The sequence below is a fragment of the Amphiura filiformis genome, chromosome 9, assembly GCF_039555335.1.
Source record: "Amphiura filiformis chromosome 9, Afil_fr2py, whole genome shotgun sequence".
NCBI lineage: Eukaryota > Metazoa > Echinodermata > Ophiuroidea > Amphilepidida > Amphiuridae > Amphiura > Amphiura filiformis.
In genome coordinates, this window is record NC_092636.1 from 1,402,139 (window position 1) to 1,427,989 (window position 25,851).

Here is a 25,851-nt window from a genome sequence, read left to right on the forward strand (position 1 = left end):
CCATTTAAGGTTTGGATTCACAACAATATTTTGGCAGGTTGGGAGGGGTAGGGGCAATCAATTTTTGGCATGCCATTTGGAAATTGTATTCATATATTACACAGCCCTTAAGCATGAAACAGGTAATTTCAATTATAAACTGAGCTTAAAAAGAAACTTATAATTTTTCACAAGGTTATATCTTAAAATCCTGACCATCAAAATGAACCAAAATTACGCACAGGTTTACTTCAATACTCTACTCTAAACACATGTCAGTAACCAAGCAGTTATCCAACTGACACAACAGCAAAATGTACTGACATGGAATAGCTTCCTAGACTACATTCACAGCCCAATAATTGGCACCCAGCACAAGAAATCTGTGAGAATGATTACAAGATCCTTGCACAGGTGATAATTCCCTTCCCTTCTTTTTTTGTTTTGGTGGGGCGGTCTTAGAGGTGCCTGGCACCTGTTCGCTCCAGCCATTCATTGGACTTTTTAAAACAAATACTGTTCCTTTCATAATACTGTGTAATTTTTGATGTAACTTATGTGCAATATTATATATTTTTTGTAAAAATTCAAAGAACAGACCTTCCAGAATAGGTAGTCGTTACTCTGAGTTTCATGCCTAAAAAGGCAATCGTCAGACGACACGATGAAATGCTTTGGGTGGACTACCATCTCTTAGGAATGTGAAAGAATATACATTCCGATAGACAGACTGACTCTGAATAGACTTTGGCTGTGTTGACACCATGGAATGTATATTCTTTCACATTCCTAAGAGATGGTAGTCCACCCAAAGCATTTCATCGTGTCGTCTGACGATTGCCTTTTTAGGCATGAAACTCAGAGTAACGACTACCTATTCTGGAAGGTCTGTTCTTTGAATTTTTATACGCTCTCCCTTTTGGGATTGAGCACTTTATTCAAAAGATAGTCTAACTTGAGTAAAATGTTGTTATATTTTTTGTAATTATGTGCCAGTAATAAAGTGTAATAAATAAATAAAATAAATAACATAAATAATTCCCAAAGAGTAAGTGCAATAGTAAGGAACAAGACCTTTTTATCATCTATGCAAGGATCTTGTATGCATTCTTACAGATTTCTTGTGCTGGGTGCCAAATATTGGGCTGTAAAAGGGGTCCAGGGAGCTGTTCCGTATCAATGCAATTTGCTGTTGTGTCAGTTGGACAACTGCTTGGTTACTGACATGTGTTTTGAGTGGAGTATTTTGGTTCATTTTGATGGACAGGATTTTAAGATATGACCCTGTGATTCACAAGATGTGAAAAATTATAAGTTTCTTTTTGAGCTCAGTTTATATACATTGCATTTTGTACATAAAGACACCTAACATATGCACAAAGACCATTTTCTTTTAATCTGTAAGCGACTTACCTGAAATCTCCATGAGTACCATGACTCAGGGAAACCATGACATAGAATTAAGACCGGTCCTTGCCCCATCTCAGCATAGTGAAGCTTAGTTCCATCCTGAAAGCACAAAATGATAAAAGGAAATTAAATTACAAAACAATGCATAATCATGATGCTATTACATTAGAGGGTCAGTCTATATACATGCTGTCTTCAGTGAACAGCTCTTTTCAGAACCACCAAACCTTTTACATAAGCAGACAGGCGAGGTCTGCTTGTTCTCTGTTGACAAGGGCAACCTTCAGTGAACGGCTCTTTTTAGAGCTATCAGTAGGCAAGGGGCAGCCTACATGTCTCATTCTTAGGTACTTTGTCCTGAAGAAGTCAGAGCTACTCCTGATGAAAACTTGACAGTTCTAAACTTGTCCAACAGCAAACACTCTAAAAACTTACTAATTGTTATGAACTCCTGTGGTAAAACATATAATTTTTTTTAACATGACGTCAAGTTTTATTTATAGCTTTTGGAGGCAAAATATAGCGGTTGCACATCGGAGAAGTGCATGGCTCATTATGGTTGTTCCAAGCAATTTTTGGACAAGTGGACAACATGATAAGTAGTCTTATTTTTCGAACATTGTTCACATTGATGATTTCAACAAACATACCTTAGTAGTAGCATAGCAATGTGCTACTTGTTGTGGTTTACATGGTATAGGACCTGCTTTCTCAAACACCTGAAATGTACAAGCAATACTGATATTAACATCTCACTCAAGACTAAGAAAAAGGTCAAATAAAACAAAATATTATTTACCGCAGAAGGTGATAATTATATTGAGATTGAAATCATGGCCAGGTGGGGCTGCTACCTGGCTTGATTAGCATCAATGCTTTTTAAAGACATACACAATCTTGAAGGTGTTAGTATTATCAAGCCCAGGTAATACTACATACAGTTGTCATTTCACTCAATCTACTGCAACTGCCCCCGATTTGGGACGGGCGGTGGAGGGTTGAATGTTTGATCCTGGGAACGGGGCGCCTTCTCCAGCTGCAAATAATGTAATCTTATTTGATTGAATTTTAACCAGTTCTCTTTTCCTATTCTAAAAATAGTACAAAATCACGGTTTTGGAGATACAACTATGCAATTGTATGAAACTTGAATATCTATTGAATCATGAATATAGAAGATAATTTACAAACTGTCAGAATAACTTACATTTATACCAGTGAGTTGCTGAAGTTCCTGCAAGGCTTTGTTGAAATCTCGAACCAAGATGGTGGACATCCCTAGCTCTCGGGCAGCTTTGACATTAGGTCCAAGATCATCTAGAAACACTGCCTGAATTATCAAATAATTAATCAAAAATATTTGAAAATAAATGTACATGAAGTTGTGTTCTTCTTTCGTGTAAAAGAGTGCTCAATCCTATGACGGAGAGCATGTATACATAAAATTAAAAGAAACAAATTATTCCATGTTGATTCACTACAGTCTGTTTTGCCCAAAGGCTCCTCAGGTGAAAATAAATGTATATATATCCTACCTGTGCATAAGGCATCTCACCAGGGATGTAGCTACATACCCCATCCTATACTATTTTTCATCCTGATGTGGCAGTGATGTCAAGTTGAGATAGCTGTTTTTATCGCAAATCCGTGCCTAAGCAAGCATTTTGAGAGAATCCTAGCAATTTGAGGCTGTGCCCAAAAAAAATGCACACTGACGTCACTGCCACATTAGATTGAAAAATGGTACAGCTAGGAAAATGTACACAAAAAGTTCCAAATGATAAAGAAAAATTAACAAAGGAACCACTTGCTTGTGCTATTAAACAGTTTATATTAGCTCAAAAGAGTCAATTATTAGAGTGGTCAAGCTAATTTATTTAAGAAAAAAATCCACTGTTGGAAAATTCCCCTGTTGGCACTCACAACAAAATATCCTGGCTACACCCCTGCATCTCACTGTATCAGTCCATTTTGTGACAGTTAATCCTCCCATTTATTTTATAGAAAAATATTTTTGTTATTCTCATATGGTATATGCTCAAAATTCTACCCTTGGTTTGGCAACCCAACCCCCTCCCTGACAGTCAAGTCTACATGCAGGGCTGTCAACTCTCACACATTTTGCATACCATGATTAAAAATTTAAGTCAGTTAGCAGTATTTCCATTCCGGTACGCCTGGAATATCTCTGCTTTGCAATTCCAAAAAGTTGACAGCCCTGCTTCATGATTGCCACCGGGGGCTGCTATAGTGCAAAACAAACAAAAAACCTGAACAAACAACAAAAAGCAACCTACCTCATTGGGTTGAACACCAAGCCTCTTGCAAGTCTCTAAGTAGATATCTGGATTAGGTTTGCGTATACCCATACGACATGACTCCACAAATTGGTCAAAGAACATACGTAGCAGGAGAAAACCATGCACATATTCCTCACCCCGTCCACCATTTTGATCCATAATGTAGTTATTGGTTAGAACACTTGTTTTGAATCCTGTTGTCGAGAAATATGTATGAATTTATTTATCATCAAAATTATTTTCTTTCCGTTGTTTGTGGGAGTTCATATTTTATCTTGAATGGGTGGTCAAGTTCTAAATGATATATGAAGGGTTGCTGACATTTTTTTAAGGAGTTATAATTTGGTTCACCTCAAGTTTGGTAGGACGTATTGTGCATATTTTGCTGGCCACAGTATCGAATTGCACTCGTAAAGTTAATTGTGAAGAGCGTACAATGGCGGTTTGTCGGCACGCCTGCACTGCAAGCATAAAAAGGCATTATGTCATTTCCAAACTTGAAGCGAACAAATGTATAGTTAGAATCTCCAGCCATGGACTAATTTTAAGTGCTATTCAAGTTTTGCTAGTGTATTCCAAAACTAAAATTAGGATTTGGGCTACTGGCAAGCATGTTCTATTAAATGGCATATTACACAGCGAATTTGCAAATTCGCTGTGTTCTGTCTTTTATACCCGCATGCGAAGCATGGACGGGTATATTGCCATCCTTGGGTTTCATCTCCTTCTCCTCCTTCTCCTCCTTCATCAAACACATCATTCTGTCAAGGCTAGCGCTAAAACTACAAAGGCCCTGGGGCCCATATGTGGTACACTTATGGGCCTTACCCCAGAGAAGTGCCTTTTGCCCATCTTGGCCCCAGAGGTCAAGGTCACGGGCCCCAGGGGCCCAAATGTGAAAATACAAAGCACGCCATTTCTCATCAAATGAAGCAGCCTCATGGCCCTGAGTTGGTACACTGATAGCCCTAGGGGTACTCTATATTTACAAATATACAAGAGCCCCATATGTTATATATTATGGGCCCCAGGGGCCCAAATGTTAAAATATGGTGCAACAGATTGACAAGCCTAGCTCTAAAAGTACAAGATCACTAGGGCTCATATGTGGCATATGTATGGGCCCTAAGTTGTAGATGTGCCTTTTGCCCATTTTGACCCCAGATGTACAAGGCTGGGGGCCCCAGGGGCCCAAATTTTAAAACAAAGGGCCGGCCGTTTCTCAACAAATAAAGTAGCTACTGGGTTCAGATTTGGTACACAGATAGGTCTTTAGTATTATATTGTCATATGTATATATAATCCCCATATGTCACATAATATGGGCCCCAGGGCCCCAAGCGCTAAAACATAGGGCCGGCCATTACTCAGTAAATAAAGCAGCTACAATGCCCAGCTTGAGTCTACTGATAGCACTTGAGAATCATACTTCAACATATGTACATGAGACCCATAAGTCATATATATTGGGCCCCAGGGCCCCAAATGTTAAAACAAAGGGCCGGGCTGCGTTTCTCATCATATAAAGCAGCTTTATGGCTCAGAGTTGGTACACAGTTTGCACCTAAGAACTACATTGTTATATGTACATATGAGCCCCATATATCACATAATATTGGCCCCAGGGCCCCAAACGCTAAAACATAGGGCCGGCCGTTACTCAGTAAATAAAGTAGCTACAGTGGCCAGCTTGAGTCTACTGATAGCACTAGGAAATTATACTTCAACATAATTATGTACATGGGCCTCATAAGTCAAATATTATGGGCCCCAGGGCCCCAAATGTTAAAACAAAGGGCGGGCGTTTCTCATCAAATAAGGCAGCTTCGGGCTCAGAATTTGTACACAGATAGCACCTGAGAATTATATTGTTACTAACACCCACACACCCATCCACCCCACACACGGAGGACTAAACAGACCGATCGTATGATATCATAATTGGAAATACCAGCGTGATGCGTTAAGGCTGTTCCAGTTAAATTACATACCCATTGGCTGTTCCATTTCATTTACCATACTCCCTCTGAAATGGCCCCCAAAAAGGCTGTTCCGTTTAATTTACATACTCCCTCTGAAATGGCTGTTCCATTTAATTTACATACTCCCTCTGGAATAGTTTCCCTAATCATATTGCATAGCCTCACTGTGAGTAAGAGAGACTGACAACAGCAACCTATGGAGAGTAGAGAGACGACTCCCCTGGGAGGGGACTTTTTTACAATTTCTTTATTTTAAGTGCTACGACAGTGCAACCTACATTCAATAAAAACTTGTGACTTGGACTTTCACTTTTTACACATTTTCTACCCAATTGGGCGACTTTTTACAATTACTTTATTTTAAGTCCTCAGCAAATAAGGACTGTAAGTTTGGGTACACCGATAACATGCGGGTATAGCCGTATTTGTGTACAAATATATAGCCTTCTAGTTCTTCTTTCTTTCTTCTTTCTGGCAATACGTGGCATTTTGCGTGATTTGCCACGTTTCGCCCAAGCTCTACTATGCTTTGACTGATTTTGACCATACTTGGTCACAAACACCACTGACCATGTCCCCGCATGTGACATGACATTGAACTCCATTTGACCTTTGACCTGCTCACAATGGCAAAAATGCGATTTTTACTATAAAATGCCTCTTCTTCCACAAATAACATTTGATGGTGACATGTTTAGGTCATGTGACTCGACTTTGGACGGTGTCTATAGGGTGTTCACAGATAAGGGGTCAAAGGTCATTAAGGGGTCATTTCGGTCTGAAAGCTAAAATATTCAAAAATCACTGTTTTACAAATTACATAGCAGAGTGTTGTCATTAGCACACATGCATTGCTACCAACCAGGGTCTTTGGGGTGTCTACAGTTTCGGGGTCAAAGGTCATTAAGGGGTTGCTTCCGGTCAAAAACCAAAATTCATCAAATATGTTCATTTTTTTATTATCTCAAAACGTAACCAGACCAGAGTGACATAAACTTCATATATGCATTAGTGTTACTCGATGCATGCACGGTATTTTTTTTTTTTTGGTCAAAGGTCATTTAGACGTCATTTCCGGTTTTAAGCTAAATAACTTCAAGAATTTTTTTTCCATAAGTAAGCATAGTAGATTTTTTAAATTTAAACTGTAACAATGCATTTTCTCGGTGTATATGAGGTGGTTTATTTTTATTTTGGGGTCAAAGGTCATTAAGGAGGTCAAAACGTCAAATTTGCCAAAAAAATGTTTAAAATTGGCCCAATCGAGCTCAAATTCACCAGGAACGATTCTTACGACATTCTAAACATGTTAAAAATATTTATGACCCCAAAGGTCAATGTTTACTTTGGGGTCAAAAGGTCAAAATATGGTTGCCAGATAGCTATTCGCTGTGTACCCAGATTCTATTTACTCTAGTTTTGTCTATAATTGCGTTACACCTCTGAAAGTGGGGGTGAAAAAATTGCAACACAACTTTTTAAAAGATAAACTTCTATTGCATTTTATACTCCTGCTTTCAAACAACCTTGCCTCAAATGAGTGGATGTTCTTTGCCATCCAGTAGTTGTAAACAGAGTTTTGGAAATAAATCTAATACTGGAACTTTCTTTTTGCAACTTTGCTATGTAGCATCTGGAACCACCAGACTTCATTAGGCAACTGACCCACTGGGCTGGTCATGGTGTGATAGACAGCTATGTATCATCTTAATGGCCCAGTCCCATGCATGAGATAAGTTAAAGTGGAGTCCCCCTCTCTTGTTTAATGACGGTTACTCAATATGCTCCCAAATGGCTTTTTAATGCCTATGTATGCCACTATTCAATGCCTCTCCTATGTACCAAGATGATACCTAGCCATCTATAACATGACCAGTCCAATGGGTCAGTTGTCTGAGGAAGTCTGGTGGTATACAAATACAACATGTTTTGAGGGGAAGTAGTCAAAATTATATACCTCATATATAGATTCCTGTCATCTGATTGGTTGAAAGTGCAGTCATTGAATTAACTATGCCCGCAAAATGAACTATGGACCGGTCCATGGAAATGAACTATGGACCGGTCACATGCGTCACGATCAAACTGCGCGTTTTTCCCAGCGTAAAATGATATTACGCACGTGTTAATGTTTTCACGCGCTATAATTACGCATAAATCGCAGATTGTAATCTGTGTGCCGTTCGCTTTGAAACTATTAATTTCTCTTCCCAAAATCGATGCTTAACCAAACAGATGACAAGAATCTTAAGATTTGGTATATAAAACAAATATTGACTGCTTTTTATTGGGGCATGGTTAAAATTATAGGCCCAGCGGTGATCTCAAAACCATGACTATGCCCCTCGGCTACGCCTCATAGCAGTCAATATTTGTATACTACTGGTCCCGAGGCATAGTCATGCCTCGGGGCATAGTCATGGTTTTGAGATCACCGCGGGCCTATAATTTTAACCATGCCCCTCATAGCAGTCAATATTTGTATACTACTGGTCCCGAAGTGTTGGATGATTTGACTACTTCCCGACGCCAGCGTCAGCGGAAGGTAGTCAAATCATCCAACACCGAGGGACCAGTATAGTTTTGACTACTTCCCTCCGCCGAAATGAAACATGTTGTATTTGTTTTACTATACCTCATAAATATTTTTACTATCACGGTAAAATCGTATACAAAAGTCAAAACACACACCAGTCAATGTGCCGACCGGAATGGTAAATATAACTTAAAATATTTTGCTTACCTGATTTTATTGCAGGATTTCTGTTCAATCAATATTTACATTTTGACCTATATTATTCATATTTTCTTTTGAACTTTCCATAAATAACATTTTGTTTCATAAAACGTCAAATTCGTGTGTTACTATCCGTCGGTAATCTCGGCAAAATAACTGCAGCAGACGCCATTTTCACGATAAACGCATCTGCAGAATCGCTGTGTGTGGCATAATGCTACGTCTGAAGGCGGTGACGCACGGGTCGAGACACCGTGTGGTAGTAAAGTGCGGAAGTTTTTACTACTTCCCCCTGCGTTCAGCGTAATTGCACAGGCGCGGGGAAGTAGTCAAAATACTCGGACGCTGGCGTTATTAACCAATAAGATGTCTGGATTGCCTAATAAATATTTATGAGGTATAGTAATTCCAGATACAACATAGCAAAGTTGCAAAAAGTAAGTCTCCAATTTACATGGCTTTTAGTGTATAAATATTCCTTATATTATATTCAATGGATGTCAGTAACTTATGCATCATATACCTGGCTGATGATACCAAAGTTCTATATGTTAGTTATTTTTATATCACTCATACATAAATTCTAGACAGTTCATTGGTTAATTGCCATTTATCATTTTTACTATCACCCTCTCCGTGTGATAATCTTTACCATCATAGTGCTCTGCCGCAGTGCGCCTGCGCCAAGCCGACGTGCGCTGACTCTTAGACTCGCCGATTTAGTTATGGGGTGGACCCCAATATGTAAAGTATATCACGGCAAAACATGGTGTTATGTTGATGAAAAAATGTATTTCCTACATTAAATAATAGTATTTTAGTAATAGAATTTATGTATGAGTGATATAAAACAAATATTAACTGTCTTAAATTTGTGTAATGGTCGAAATATAATCACTCGGTGAAAGATGTATTGTTCCATTCCACGAGCCGGAATCTTTCACCTCGTGATTATATTTCGACCATCACACTCATAGACAGTTAATATTTGTATAATATATCATAACACAAAGTTATTATGAGACCTGTTTACAATTGTTTTGAGCACAGGTACATCATTTGTGATCTCTGGTCCCATCTGCAAGGTGCTAAACGATTTCACTATCTCTGCAGCAGCCCTAACACTTACCATTATTTTTTAGTACAGCTACATCGTTCTTGAAACCTGGTACTATCTGCCCTGTGCTAAATGATTTCAATGTCTCTGTAACAACCCTAACACTTACCATTGTTTTTGAGTACAGCTACAGCATTCATAATCTCTGGTATCATTTTCCCTGTGCTAAATGATTTCACCATTTCTGTAGCACTGAAGTGACTTGGCAATGTTAAACCCTGCTCCTTGGCTGCAGTTTTACATTCACCTTCAAACTTGGCACAAAACTGGAAAATATATACAAAGAAAGTGGTCAGTGCATGGATAAATGTACTAAGATGCATAAACTACAAAATATTCATAACCTCATTAATAAACGCGATGCGTGCGATCCAATCATATTATATTATTTGCGAAAACGCGAAACGAAAATCGAGGTCATTAATATCTCACAATTGACCGCAAAATGCGTAATTGTTCCAATAATTGACTTCCGCATGTGCCGTATTGTGCGTCCAACAAACTGCGCGTGCACGCTGGCTGCCGTATTTGGATTGCGCGTTACCATATTTGCACAGATTCTGATGCACACTTTTGTTATTGGTCGTCTTGTTTTAGCCTGATCGATTTTGGGAAAGGGAAGATGTAAAAAATTTTGATTTTTACAAACTTTTGAGGACAATTTTGTGTTATTTTGTAAATGAGGTTAATAACTTTGCATCGGTAATATGTCGGGCATTGTAAAAAATCTAAACATTTTGCTTTGGACCTCGGAATATTCCTCCGTTCCAAAGGCAAAATGTTTAGATTTTTCACAATGCCCTCCAAATAACTGATGTGCAGTTATTAACCTCTAATTGTTACCATGCACAGTAGACTTGAGAATTTATATTTATTGACCATACCAAAGTCTTTCAGAATAATGGGCTAGCTGTTCCCAGTCGACCATCCCCACGATATCTGTAAATAGGTCTTTACGGATTGCTGTCAAAGGCTGGCAAGAAAACCTTTCTGGCTCCTCCGTCTAAGTAGTCTTTGTCAAAGACTACTCGCGATTGAGTCGCAAACCGCGATGGCCCACATATAGTGAGCGTAGCGTGTGTGGTTCCCAGTAGTTTATCTCCCTATGGATAATATAGGTACATGGTCTGTAGCACAGACTACTGTCTAGTGTCTAAGTGACCTGAGAGCAGGGTCATAGCTAGGATTTGACAAGTGCCCGTCATTTTCACCAAAACTCCCTGTCCAAAATTTGACCCTGAAAACAAAAACCAGACCTCTGCCCCTTCAGAGGGCTCAGTCAGTTCAAATAGCTATTGCTATAGCCTTGATTTATTAGTCTGGACTTGTTTTGAGTTCACAAAACTTATTCAAGCATTAGTATTAGAATTTAGCATCTGCCAGAAGCATTAATCTTGACTGTCCAGGAGCAAACTGCCCGCCCTAAATGACGGGTGGACAGGTGGCTGGCTAACACCCTGCCTGAGAGCAAACTAATAGCCTTGAAATTGTGGCCTATTTTGAATGAGTTCTTATCCACTTGCCTGTGATGCAGTTAGTTCTCCTATTTCCATCTGACAAAAAGCATTGTTTGGACGACCCTTGATCATCACACTCTCAAGGAAAAACCTTGTAAAACAAAAGATATTGTTATATTTTAATTTAAGTTTATGTATATTAAGCCACAGGTATAATTTGATTCTGCGAAACATTTTTGGTAAAGAAAAAGATAGAAAAATGTTGCAATACAGAATAATGTAGCTCACTTTCAAACCATACTTGTTGAAAAGAACCCAGTGTAATAACATTTTACAATATGTAATTGATTCCTATAATCCTACTCATTTGCTGAATCATAGGAAGTGCAATTTTTCATCATTTACCTCCCTTGGCTGTTTTCTATACTCACTGGTATAACCAGAGATGGGGGCACAGGGGCTTTTTGCCCAGGACCCTTGATCCGGCACCTCACTCCCCCACCCATTGCTGCCCCTTCATTGCAACAAGCTGTTTATATCACTGCTCCTATGCATTTTGAAAAAATATCTAAGATTGCCAAAGATCCCATATAATAATCCCAATTTTGGCCCAACCCCTGCATTTGTATTTCCCCTCTTCGATTAATATAAACAATTTGAAAGTCATGCCAACCCGGGCATGCCAACTAGCAGAAAGAGTTTTGTTCTTTTTGCTGCAAAACATGAAAGAATCATGTTCATTATCTTAAATGTCCAATCAGTATCACCTCAGTTCCAAATCATGTTGTAGTTGAAAAGAGATAGAACTATTATAATATCTGGGTTTAATAGTATTTCTAAAAAAAAAAACAGGAAAAAACCCAAAAAAAACACCCAAGTAGGCCTACTTACTTTGGCAGACCCAAGCTTTCAGCATACTTGGCAATTCCATGTTGTGGTGGCTGGAAGAGGACACCTCCCATATCAAATATGGCTGCCTTTAGTTTCCTTGTTGTAGCCATCTACATGAACAGAAAATAAGGAAATAAATCACTAAAAACTCTAGAGACAAAGGGCAAGAATAAACAAATGCACACTACACTACAGGCTGTGTCAAAAATGGTACCCATCAGTTTATATTGATTTTGGACAAGACTGTCACATGCAACATATGATCCACCTAGTGTGTGCATAAATGTTATAAATGGCCATAAAACTATGATCTTACATTAGGAAGAAGCAGGCTTTTCAATAAACTTCAATACTGTTGGGTATAAATCATTTTGATACACTATATATATAATGAACACACAAACACAAAGGGAGGGGCAAGGGGGCATCTTGAATTTGAAATGGAATTAGCACATTTACCAACACTATTTGAAACTCTCCCTCCCTCTGTGGAAGATTCAGATTAAATCTTTCTGAGAGGGTGTATGAAATTCAAATGGAGCTGCCTAATATGTTCATTCCACTTGAAATTTGAAATTCATACTTCCCCTGTAGAAGATATTTCCAAAATCTTCCACAGGGGGAATGGGGACTTTAAATGGAATGGCCCAGTGAAAGTTCCAAATTTATGTGAGCTTAGGGTAATGAAAGGTTGATGATGAAACAAAGAAGCTAATTTTTTCCCTTGGTATGCTCGAAAATGGGCAAATTTGGACCTTTTTGACCAAAAAGCCAAAAAAACCTGCAACGGTCACAAAATAGACCTTTTGGCCCTTTGACGGGAGGGGTGGGGGGGGGGGCTACGACCCTGACTGGTTTTAAATTACCATAAACTGCCACAGATATTCTTCAAATTGCTATCATTTAAAGTTCTTTTCCTTTGACCTTATAATAGTAATTTTAACTTTCCATAACTTTTATGGGACTTGCGATGTATGGGTGAACACCAGTAAATAGCCCCCATTGACTTTCTGCACAAACAGGGTACGGGAAAACGTCTATTTCTTGACTCCAGAGTCCAGAGTCCAGAGCGACTCAGTTCTTCAAAACTTGCCCTTTTTGCAAGTCGAAGGTCAGATGAAGACATCCATTGTAGAAATTATATACGGAGTCCAGCATTTTTTTCCAGAAAAATGCTGACTAGATCACCCTATAGCCTATACAGCTTACGCCACCTCACAAATAGCTTGGCGTTTCTAAGATGTTTGAAAGTTTAGCCAAATCGTCATAAAAAGTCGGATCCTGCTCATTTTTCACAGACAATCTATTTCCCATGCCTAAATGAGGATTAAATATGAATCAGGGCCTAATAGTTGGGTTTTAAGCCTTTTCTAATGTATTAATAAGTCGTGTTGCACGTTTCCTCATTTGAAACACTAGTTTTTTTCCTCCCAGGGTGTAGTGAGACTTGTATTTACTGGTGTGCACTCGTATGGTCACCAGGTTAGTTTTTAAAAAAACTGCCACATGTACAAGTTGATTGGGAATTTAACAATGTAGGTCTGTGTATGGAATTCATATTCTCTGCACTAAAAGATATAATTATAAAGAGAACTAACGAATCAGTTGAAAGCGGATGAACAGATTCCTGTAAAGGAAGATTCATGTGGTGTTTTAGTGCCCCAAACAAAGAAAAGTGAATGGATTGACTGGATTGAATGGATGGAAAGAAAAGTGATTGCATGAGGGCAATAGGATTTTGTTTGAGTGATCTCCTCGTTTCTCATCTCATTTCTCTGGTACAATAGAGAAAACCAGATCACATGCATGCATCAGGTGCGCAATAAAGCATACTGAAGCGTCCTCATGTTACACTTGCGTAAATTCATTATTTCATATTAGCACTCGCCAATAACGCGTATTAATTACGCAAGGAGCAGCTGCCATCAGTGCACAACTCGCGTAAGTGCTTCGCACTGCATGATGACCCAGGTCCCAGGATTATATCACACAAATGGCTATCTGCAGCAAACTTTGATTTGAAAAGGTCTATAGAGCATGAGAGAGAAGCCAGTGCCACAGGATCCGTGGGAGCCAGTTGGGAGCCCAACATGCAAAACCGTGAGCACCACCCATGCAGATAACATGCATACCCAGTGGGCACAGGTTAGGATTTTCGACGTTGTATCAACGTTGATACAACGTCGAAATCTAACCTAACCAGATTTCAACCTGATTTCAACCTAGAGATTGGTTGAAATCAGGTTGAAATTTCAACGTAGATACAACGTTGAAATTTCAACCTGATTTCAACCAAATTTCAATGCAAAAAATTAAGAAGGTTGAAATCAGGTTGAACTTCAACGTTGATACAACGTTGAAATTTCAACCTGATTTCAACCAATGTTCAACGCACAACTTAATGGCCTTTTTAATACATACAATATTATTAGGACGAAATAGGCCTATGCTTAGTATATTAACATGATTAAAGTAAATTATATCCATGACGCATGATCTCCCGATTTATACCGTACTTCGTTTCTCTTCTTCAAAAGTGGCCCGCCACGGCGTTCACTACCTCCAACAAGCATGTAATGACTTACGCGAAAACACCGGGTGGTACGGGGTATGCTATCTGACCCGTCGCCGCTCAATTGGCGGGCTGATTTTGATATGGGAATTCCTACAACTTGGTGGAAGCTGGTGCGACACACACTTGTTGGGGGATGCAAAAAACAGGGGGGTGCTTAAAAGTTTTGACCCTTCTAGGGGGTGGCCTTGAAAAAAAATAAACTAAACATTTTCCTGTGAAAATTGAGTTTACATGATTTTCGATGGGATTGACCCATAATTTTTATGTCAAAAAGGGGACCCTGAACTATTTGAGAACTGATAATTTTTTTTGCATCAGACCCCCCTAACAAGTGTTTTTGAACGGTCCCTAATAGGCCTATTGTTATTTCGCATAATCTTTTAACCATTTTACTAACCCGTGATATCGCCCCGGGTATCGCCGCCGGCGTAGCCGGTGTCAGAGGTGCAGAGGTCGGCACCCATACGCGGGAGGCAACCGGGTGTGGAGTGAGTGGGCCGTACGCAGCGGTCATGTAGTCGGGCCCCTAGCCCCTGGCTGGAGCCGGCCGCATCATAGGCCTCTATGTTGTCGATCATATGTGACTCCTCGCCACAACTGAGCCCGGATGTCGCCAGTGCCACTATTGAGATATGCTCCATCGAACTTAACAATAAACAATAGGAAACAAAGGATTTATTGACTGTTTTATTGATTTTCACTACTTAAATGTCAAGTACTATAGACATGATATACATCATTTTAAAGCTAATTTAAAGCAGAATATTTTGGTTGAATATCTCAAAAATGATGATTGGCGACTTCGGGCTCAGTTGTGACGAGGAGTCACATATAGTCGGCGAAAGCAGGGGAGGGGGAACGCACTCTCTCAATTTTTTTCATGGGACAGCAAGTGTTTATAGGTAGGCCTATACACGCACGTTTGGCAAGCTACGGTATTGTAGGTGGGTGCGTACGCTCGCGCACATTGCCGGTAGGCCCTACACACACGCGTTCGCAAGTGTTGGTGAGTACGCAAGCGGGTTCGCAAATGTTTGCGAGTACGCACTCACGTTTGCAAGTTTTCATGCGTACGCTTGCGAACATTGCCGGTATGCACATGCACACGTTCGCAAGTGTTTGCAGAAATGCGCACGTGGCGATGCACAAGTGTTTGCAAATGCGCATGCGCAATCTCAAGTGATTATATGATATTGCGGTTTATGGGCGCATGCACATGCTCAAGTCTTATGGGTACGCACATGCGTTCGCGAGTTATTGCGGGTACGCACGCGCGTACACAAGTACTTGCAAGCATAGACATACCACCTAGACCTATGACTGCCCATCCCTTACCACAGCGGGAGGTGAAGCCCCGTATCAAAGGTGATATCGACGGATTGGCGGGGTTACTAGGGCGCGAGATATATCGCGTACATTCTGACGCGCTTCGTTTTGCGTGGTTACTGCGCCGTTATCGCCGCGTCAAATGCAACATATTCCGTGAGACGCGAACATATCTGCTTGCTTGCGCCCAGGTGTGCGTCCTTGTCAAAGTCGTTGCTAAGCAGTGTCGGCTTCACTACGCGAGTCAAAGTCACTGGTCTAGGTGCTCGTTTGTCTGGGCTTGCAAGTACAAATGTACGTTCGCAAGTGTTTAATGGGCACGCATTTGGCATGCGAGTTCGCAAGTGTTTTCGTGTTTGCATGTGCGTTCGCAAGTGTTTATGAGTACTCGCGTGCGTGCACAGGTTATTTGCATGTGCGCATGCCCATTCGCAAATGTTTGCGAGTACGTAAACACGTTCGCAAGTATTTGAAAGTACGCACACGTTTGCGCAAGTGTTTGCATGTAAACACTCGTTCACAAGTGTTTATGCGTACGCATGCACGTTCGTAAGTGTTTGCAAAATGCAAGCGTGCGCGCAAGTGTTTATGGTACGCATGCACATATGCAAGTGTTTATGGATATGCACCTCCGTTCAAAAGTTATTTCGGGTACGCACGTGCGTGCGCAGGTGTTTGCAAGTATGTATCGCTTTCGCCCAACACTATGGGATATTGCCCAATGTACAGCAGTGAAAGTAAATCATGAAAATGGAGTTACACACGTACGAGTGACGTACATGAACTTGAGGCCTAAATTTGCAAATAAAACAGGTTAGTATAAACATTTAAATTTTCTTTAAAAGTCTACTGGAATTTTGGACATATTGCAGCATGTATATTTCAACTTGTTTTTCCATTTTGTATCATCAGGATATGTTAAAATAGTTAAGCTTACTAAGCAGTTAAGATACATGCCTAGCCTGTTGTTCATGTTGTTCGAGCATATTCTCTAACGCAATGCGAGGGTATCCGTGAGCAAATTAGTTGCTAGTGTTTTTCGAGCAACATGCCTGCTGCATGCTGTATATACGATGAATGCACCATTAGACAGACACAATACCGTCATGACAGTGCCTTGACTTGTACTTTGTAGAAGACTCGGTCAGTTTGGAATATTTGCTGGGGCAATGCAAATGTAATTAACAAACTAGGCATGCTAGGCCCCTAGCCCTAGTCATATCGTACAGTAAAAGGTCTTGCTTGGTACTGCTGGGAGCATAGATAGGTGAACCCTAGGCCCTAGACTACGCCCTAGTCATGTTCATGTCATGTGCATGTACATGATGTGCTAGGTCGTGTATTAAATGATTTTATATTTAGACATTACGTTACCGGGAGGGACACTAGGTTGTAACTCCGTCCAAGTTTTTTGATGATTTTAAAACATAAATTTCAATGTCAATGACAATGATTTATGAAGAAAAAGATACAGGGCCCAGGGACCTATAAATATGGCTAGGCTATTAGTAGTACCAGTAATATTTAGTTAGTAATGTTAGGGCTAGGCTAGTGGAATTTGTTGAATAAAGTTCTTTTCAAATAAATAGGGCTTTGGGCTCGGATAGCGGCGTTTTCACGTAGGCCCCTATTTTGTGTGGGACCTGAGAGCACATCAGACATATCTAATTGCATTTTGAATACGAGGAATGTCCTTCTAATAATATCAAACAATTTTTACTTTGTGAAATTCGATATACTATTTTTTTTTAATGTATAATATTTATGGCAAATGATTATCATTAAAATTGATATTTTGAAACAGTCCTCAAGTAAATTGTATAAATCTAATGATATGTGGGGAAAATCTATATCTTCAATATGAAAGGTCAAAACTTTCAATTGATGGTCGGCTTTTCATCCATCCCAGGTACATAGACTTAAATTAGGATTTCGTGATCCTATCATCCTCTTTTTTATGATCTTTATCAATAGTTAATAATCCACGAAAAAAGCGTATTCCCAAAATTTCAGTTGATTCCGATTTTGCGTTAGCGAGTTATGCATGATTATGTGTATAATAATATATACTGGTCTATATAGGCCATTGTTGTAATTTCGTTCTGGACATACCAGAACAAAAATTTAAATTTGACGATATTTTTGCTAAACAAATTAATCTGCAAGAAAATTTTGGTACATAAACAGTATGTAGCCAGAGGTTTCCATTGGTTTAAAAATCTCCACTTTTTTCGGAGAAAAGTGGTGGGGATGACCGGATGAGGGTTTGGATCACGAAATGCCCTTTTAAGTACATGTCATTCGATTTATTAAGTTTACTTTGAGGACTGTTAAATGTCAAAAGTTGCAATTTTTAATAATTTGCCCTAAACTTTTTTATTGTGTCGCGAATTTCAAAAAATCGAATTTATAAATATCAGAAGGACATCCCCCGTATTCAAAATTTTCGATATGTCTGATGTGCTTTCAGGTCCCACAAAAAATCTGTGCAAAGGTATAGGCCTATAGAGCCATTTGAACAGAGGCCATTTTGAATACAAAGTGTAGGGAAATTTATTAGTATTGTGCACCGGAAGAAGACCTTAAAACCTATTCTATATGGCCTATATTACTGAGATGTCAAACAGGTTTTACCGGCGGATTGACCCCGGTTCCTAAGCTAAAGCGTTTAGAATTTTTAACTTTTCACGTAATCTCTGTATTAATTAAGGACTGACATTTCATTTGAGCTTCAATTTTGGGGAACTTTACAGATTCAGTTTTTTATTAAAAAAATGTTGAAAGGCGATGCCGCTATTTCAACAGCAAAACTAGCATTAAAACTTGTTCCGTTAGCAGTAATTCGGTCAGGGCCTACTTTTCTTGTGAAATCGATTTGTATAATTTCATATCTATTTTAGTCATTAATAGGTTAGCATCTTTCATTTAAATTAGAACATGCCGACCTCACGAAGAACATGGTCCCTAAGGACACCACATTGTCTCCAATATAGCCATATACTTTTAACCGGAACTCATCACAATTGCACCTTTTCGCAGTGATTTGGTGTAATGCGCCTTAGTCTGACTTGCCATTCAATGTAAATCAGCTCAGCGAACTCAGTTTTGTTTTTTAAACATGTATAGAAACTAGAGCAAAAATAAGCTACAATTTCCCTCTTTTTGGTCCGAAGAATGGCCCTAAGAAATGTACAGCAGAATGACCCTATAAACAGTCAGGAGTAACTAGTCTACCTTCAGTAGGGCTATCTTACAACTTACATTACGCATATTTAATCATACTGCATATCTATGTCAAATATAATGTTTCTGTGTAAATTATGGAAATAGTTGTGTTTTTATTTTAAATGATAATCCCTAAATTGTTATTTTTGTCGTTACAGCTGATGTGTCGTTGCGCCACATGATAAAGGAATCAAAACAAGATCAGTGAAGATTGGCCATGCAATAGACAGACTATAGTCCATGACAATGTACAATGTATAAAGCATCAAGAAAATTGACTTAACATCAGAAAGGTTAGATGCAGCCAAAGATTTCGGATGAACTGGCCACTTGAGAGAGCTGTAATTTTAAAACAATGGCATGGAGCAACTCCTAGATCAACCCTCCTTCTTCCTGCAAATTCTGCCTTTGGGTCCATCGTAGAGCAGACGTACTACTCATCAGTTCAAGTTCTAACCTTAAGTTGTTAGTCATGAAGGGTCAAAGGGTCCTTCATTCCATCTAAATCCCGCAGATGGAATGTACTCCCGCCTCAAATTCCAGGAATTGTGAAACGGACCAGCTTGAAAACGGAGGTTAACAGCTATCTAGGCGCCAACCCATCAGCTTAATGATAACAGCTGTTATTGCCTTGATATGTGTCTTAACATACAAAGAAAGAAGGTGAACAACTAAGCAAGCAATACAGATTCTGGTCTAGATTTTCTTGATATTGGTAGTGATGACATCATCAATGCGAAATAAACCTACTGATAGGGTTGACGTTTTCGATGCATATCTCCTCCAGCTAAAACTGAGCACGACAAGGATCCTTTAAACATGTGTTGAAGGGTATAGAGTGCAAGCGCAGAACAGTTCCAAAACTATTGATTACATTCTCTGTATGATCTGATCATCAGTCTAAGAAAGTTAGTGTGAAGTTCTTCCATGAGAAAAATAAAAGTATTTAGTTGTATAATCTGTCAACAATTTCCAGTTTAGTTAGCGTATCAAAAGTCAAGACTTAGAAACCATATGTTAAAGATACCTTGCATGGTATCAGAAGTTTTAAGTAAGTTGTAACGTGAAAAGAAGATTTTTACGCGTTTTCTTCAAGTTAATATTGAATGGATATTCCAAATGCGCAAGCCAGGGAAACCCCTTATTAACATTAAATACGAGGTTCATTCAAAAAGTTCTACCTCCATCGTCACCTCTCTATCTTACGTGTCAGGCAACTGAAATTAAACATGCCAGCAAACACAAAATGTTTTCGAGATCATTCGCAAAAGGTTATAAAAGGTTGTCAGAAAACGTTTAAATGTCGGGTTATATAAAGGTTATATTAAGGTTATAAAACGTTTTCATAACATTAAAAACATTTTTGATAATCTTCTGCCCAGCAAACACAAAATGTATTACAGAAACGTATGTCGGGTTATATAAAGGGTATAAAAACGTTTTAATAACATTCCAAAAACATTTTTGAAAACTTGATACAAAACATTCTGAACAGAATGTTATTTTTGGGTTGAAAAAAATATTTTGCGAAAAAATGTTTGCCTAAAATATTTGCAATAACGTTTTAAAAGCGTTTTCATGACATTTATATAACCCGACATTTAAATGTTATTAAAACGTTTTGAAAAAAAAACATTTAAGAACATTTCTGTGTTTGCTGGATGCAAATATTTTAACATAATTAGTTATTTAAAGGGGCATTTCGTGATCCACAGTCTCATCCCCCCACTTTTCCCAAAAAAAGTTGAGATTTTTACACCACTGGATACCTCTGGCTACATAATGTTTATGTACCAAATATCTCTTGCAGATTAATTCGTTTAGCAAAAATATCGCCAAATTTGAATTTCGTTCTGGTGCACCAGAACGAAATTACAACACATTGTCTATGGAGCAGTGTAATACACATAATCATGCATAACTCGCATAAACGCAAAATCGGAATCAACTGAAATTTTGGAAATAAGCTTTTTTTCGTGGATATCTACTGAAAAATGTCATAAAAAGAGGATGCTAGGATCACGAAATCCTCCTTTAAGTGTTGACAAAATATTTGGCAAAAATGTTTGCGTTGATAGTTTACAATAGCATTTTGAAAACATTGTTAAAATATTGTTGTAGTGTGTTTTTATACAAAACATTTTAAAACGTTTTCATGATCTTTATATAACCCGACATTTTAATGTTATAAATACGTTTTTACCTAAGCCAAAAGCCAAAATATAACTTATCTAAAACGTTTTTGTGTTTGCTGGGATGATTATACCCTTACATCTTGGCTACAAAATAAAAGTTATTAAATGTAATGTTTGGTTTTTAAGATGTGTTTGTTGAAGCGAATACAGATTTGGTGCGTCGGAAACGGTCTGAAAAAAAGGCAAGTTTGATTTAAAAGGTGGCCTACATCTATGTGGAAGTCATTACAGATTTATTTAATTGCTGTATTTTTGTTCAAATACTTTAATCAATATCTAATGCTTGCATGTAGTGCAATTTAACTGGGTATCGTCGTGTATTTTGCACCCTCAATTCAGTATGATCAGTGCTTTAATTAGAGCCTATGTGCGCTGATAAATTTGGCGGCCATTTAGGATTTGAAGGTTAAAAGTAGGTCCAATCATCAAATTGAGGCTTATTACGGTAAACTGATATGAAAAGGTGAGAAATTAGCACAAGGTTGCATGTTTACTCAGTGGTGGCCATCTTGAAAAAACAAATTGGTCAAAAATTTGATTTTTGGACGAAATGTGATTTTGGTCAACATGAGATTTTTGGTCAAAAATGAGATTTTTGGGCAAAAATGAGATTTTTGGGCAAAAAATGAGATTTTTAGTCAAAAAGTAGATTTTTGGTCAAAAAGTAGATTTTTGGTCAAAATGAGATTTTTGGTCAAAAATGAGATTTTTGGTCAAAGTGAGATTTTTGGTCAAAAATGAGATTTTTGGTCAAAAATAAGATTTTTGGTCAAAATGAGATTTTTGGTCAAATATGAGATTTTTGGTCAAATGGGTGCCTACTGCACGGGGCCCTCTGCACCGACCACAACGCATGACCGCTGTACACGACCTACCAACTCCACACCGGGTTGCCTCCCGCGCGGGCTCCCGCGTATGAGTGCCAACTGCGCATTCTGCACCGACTCACGATGCGGGCGATATACCCGTGGCAATTCCCCAGGGCGATACCAGGCCTATAATCATGATACAATACACCAGCCGGTCGATTGTGAAACTCTACACGGGTAAGTATCAATTTATTACTATTATTTAGTACTTAGGCCCTATATTTGAATGGTAATTTACAAAATCGGGATAAAATCGGGTTATAATCAGGTTGAAATCGGGTTGAAATCGGGTTGAAATCAGGTTGAAATCAGGTTGAATTTCGACGTTGATACAACGTTGATACAACGTTGTATCAAGGTTGATGCCCATTTGCAAATACAACGTGATTTCAACCTTATTTCAACGTCGAAATCGGACTTTGATACAACGTCGATACAAAGTCAGAAACTGACCTGTGTGCCCACTGGGATATATTGGGCCAATCTTGGCTTTCCATTGGTAATCTTCATAATGGCATCACTGTGGCAGCCTAAATTGGTCCAATATAGGCACAATATATTGGTTGTGAACAACTGCCAACATGAAACCAACAATCGTGATGCTATTGGCCCAATATTGGGCCACATTCGTCATGATCAATAAGACCAGACTTGGCACTATTTTGCTGACCCATATTGGGCGAATCTTAGTTTCAATTGGCAATTTTTACATTGGCATCATGTTGGCAGCCAATGTATGTTATCACACCAATTTCGGTAACAATTTGGGTAACAATTGGGTAACAAATAAATATTGTGATACTAGCGTTTGGAGGACCTTCTCTAAATCCTAAATATTATACTTAAGTTTAAATAATAGGAAACAAAACCACGGTTGATAAAACGCAGGGCATATGCTATTTACCACCACGGATTATAAACATATTTTAAGGAAATACACAAGAATTTTCGGCACTTCCACTTCTAAGACCATACTTTTAAACATAAAGTATGTGTCACCATGCTATCAATACACTTGGTGGCTATTCAACACCACGGTGATGAGTCGTAGTGTTCCTCTTATAACGCGAAGCGGGCAAGAGATGATACATAGCGTCTTTTCCCGGGCCAATAACGTCCAATAATTACAGTATAAATCCATTGCATCAATATTGGCCCAATACTAAAATTACGTATTGTTAAAACATTGCCAGCCAATTGTTTGCCAATAAGAAATACGTCCAGGCCCAATGTTGGTTCAATGTCTGTGACAAGGTTTGGGCAAGCTGGGGCCAACATTGGCCCAAGCCCAATTTGGGACCAACCTTGGGCCCATGAGCAAATGATATTGGCGTGATATCAGTAACCAATGTTGGGCCATTATGAAACATACATTGGGCCACCATTGGACCAGTATCGCCATGTTATCTGGGCAGTTCCAATTGAAAAGTCCCGGCTCCAACCGGGAGTCTAGTGCTGTGTATATGTCACCGCGGTGTAGTGTGCATTCAAATCGGTACTTACTAGCCGTCAGAACGAGGAAATCTTTGCTCTACAAATGATTGCAAATTTGTTATCATTTTTCACCACAAAATATGATATGAAATTTGAAAACATAGGTAAGCAATTAATGCATAAATATATGGATAGGTCAAACAGGTTGTAAATATTGTCAATACTAATATTTTGCGACATTTACTTATTTTACTATAGTTTTCAGCACCACAGTACTTCAGCGGTCTGCCAATTTGTTGCAGTTTATTAGGCCAAGTAAAATAAAAAATATGTATATCGTCCCCGCCCTCACCGATTTTTGGAGAATTTCAAATATTTTTGTTATTTTTCCTGTTTGCTTCCTTACTTTATTTCTAAAATTGTTGTGATGAAAAGACATGTAAAGAAGTTCTTGGTTATCATTTATAAACACATTGCAAACACTTTCTTCAAGTTAGGGGTAGGGGTTTGGGGAATTAACAAACATATATGGGGGCCTCTCCGATGTTATGATGTGTTGACAAACACCTTGCAATTGCAATTTTACACAGAAATGAATGGTAAAAAAATAACACAATAACAAATAATAAGGACCTCCCTCACCGATTTTTTTTTTAAAAGTTCGGACGATATACATGTTATTTTTGTTACTTGGCCTTATGGTAGACATGTCCACATTGCTTATTATAGAGGCGACATTCAATCCAAAAAGTTGTGTCCACAGTAGCTCACAGTCAATGGCTTAACTGTGTAATCCCCATAGGGAAATACAAAAATTTGATATTTGGACACCAGAAACTTGACGACGTAGTCTAAAAAGTGCTGGTACTTTATCCTTGATAAAGAAGTCAGCATGCAGTGAAAGTTAGATTTCATAAAATAAAATCGCCTTTGTGTAAAATGGATCATCGTGGTAAAAAATGATGCATTACATGCTTTTTTTGTACAGTAAGTCAGTGCAAGGCATTGTCAATGATGGGCGCAGAAAAGTGCAGTTTTTTAAAAACAGACATTTGCTCATAACTTCGCTAATTTTTGACCTACAGACATGGTTGACCCCTCATTTTTTAAGTTAAATAATCACCTTTTTAAACAAAATAATTTCAATGTGAAATATCCTACTTGAAAATTTTGTGAACATGCCTACTTATGGCGTATGGTTCTGATTGGCCAATTGAATCACGTCATGGTCACATCAGCACCTCATTCGCTAGTCAAACTGCATGACCTTTTTACACGATAATCACAGCAGAGCAGACGGACACCGCTGAAGTAATTTGCTGAATGATGAACAGTTTACACTGGAGACACCCTTGATGATCAAGATGGTGAGGAATTCAGCAACTTTTACCCTGGCCTGCAGGCTGTTGTTATGTTAAAGCTTACTGAATAAAGGACTACCGTTATGCAAAATAATTTTCAACACACACAAATATAATAAAATTGCCTTTTTCATTCACCACGTCCACGAGAGAACAGGTAGATCTGTGAAGGCTGGTTGCATGCTGCACTATTCGGAGTGATTGATCAGATCAGCTGGTTCTGATTACCTGGACCTGGACCTGGCATGCTGGGTTTGTTTACATTGACGCCCCCAATAAAATACAAAAACATTCCTTTAAAAAGACTAGCAGCCAACACCGTCCCTTTATGAATGGTCTGTGGTCGGGGCCCCGGTCGGGCATCTCATTTTCATAAAGCTCTTTTTTTTTTCAAATACCCTTTATCAATGTTCTGTTCAGTATTCTATAAAAAATGAATGGAGGGGGGGGGGCACTTCGATATGAAATGGATATAGGTGCATTCGGTGAGAGTGTAATATGGGGTCATTGGGTGAGTGTACCTTTTTTTAAGGGACTTGGACCTTTGGGTGAAACAATATGGCTTCAAATTCCTTTGTTTATTCAAAATAAGTAACAAATTCAGTGGTTAAATGAAAGTTACTGTTCAAATTGAAAAATAAAGGGTGTGACAGATGAACTTTGGGTGAGTATGTCAGTATTTGTAAACAAATACGGGCCTATGGGGTCTTTCAGGTGACAGAAATGCTGAATAGGGGGGTCTTAACAGCCCCGGGTTAACAGCCCTACATACGCGTCGCCTCCAAAGTGGAAGTCCCCGGGAAGTCCCCCCATCCCACCCCGGGAGGGGGACATTGGGGGAGAATGTGAATTTTAGCCTGCGGTCAAAAATCATGAAATTTCCTAAAAATGGTTTGTTTGTTTTTTATTTTGGGGGCTTTATGGAATTTCAGTGACTCAAGGCAAGCGGTACTTATTTATGATAAGAAAAGAGGTGCCGCTAGAATGTACGGT

At 38.8% G+C, this 25,851-nt stretch overlaps 1 protein-coding gene across 1 annotated transcript in view; it reads right to left on the reverse strand.

Annotated features, from left to right (window-relative positions):
* Positions 1–25,090, reverse strand: part of LOC140160500 (bifunctional epoxide hydrolase 2-like) — a 73,859-nt gene extending 48,769 nt beyond the window's left edge. The window contains exons 1-8 of the mRNA XM_072183733.1: positions 24,984–25,090; positions 11,874–11,983; positions 11,049–11,133; positions 9,635–9,791; positions 3,687–3,883; positions 2,597–2,719; positions 2,040–2,108; positions 1,393–1,488 (exon numbers count right to left, since the gene is read on the reverse strand). Of these exons, the coding sequence (XP_072039834.1) occupies positions 1,393–1,488; positions 2,040–2,108; positions 2,597–2,719; positions 3,687–3,883; positions 9,635–9,791; positions 11,049–11,133; positions 11,874–11,983; positions 24,984–24,992 (846 nt within the window). The 5' untranslated portion in view covers positions 24,993–25,090. The remainder of the gene's footprint in view (positions 1–1,392; positions 1,489–2,039; positions 2,109–2,596; positions 2,720–3,686; positions 3,884–9,634; positions 9,792–11,048; positions 11,134–11,873; positions 11,984–24,983) is intronic.
* Between the last annotated feature and the right edge of the window lie 761 nt (positions 25,091–25,851).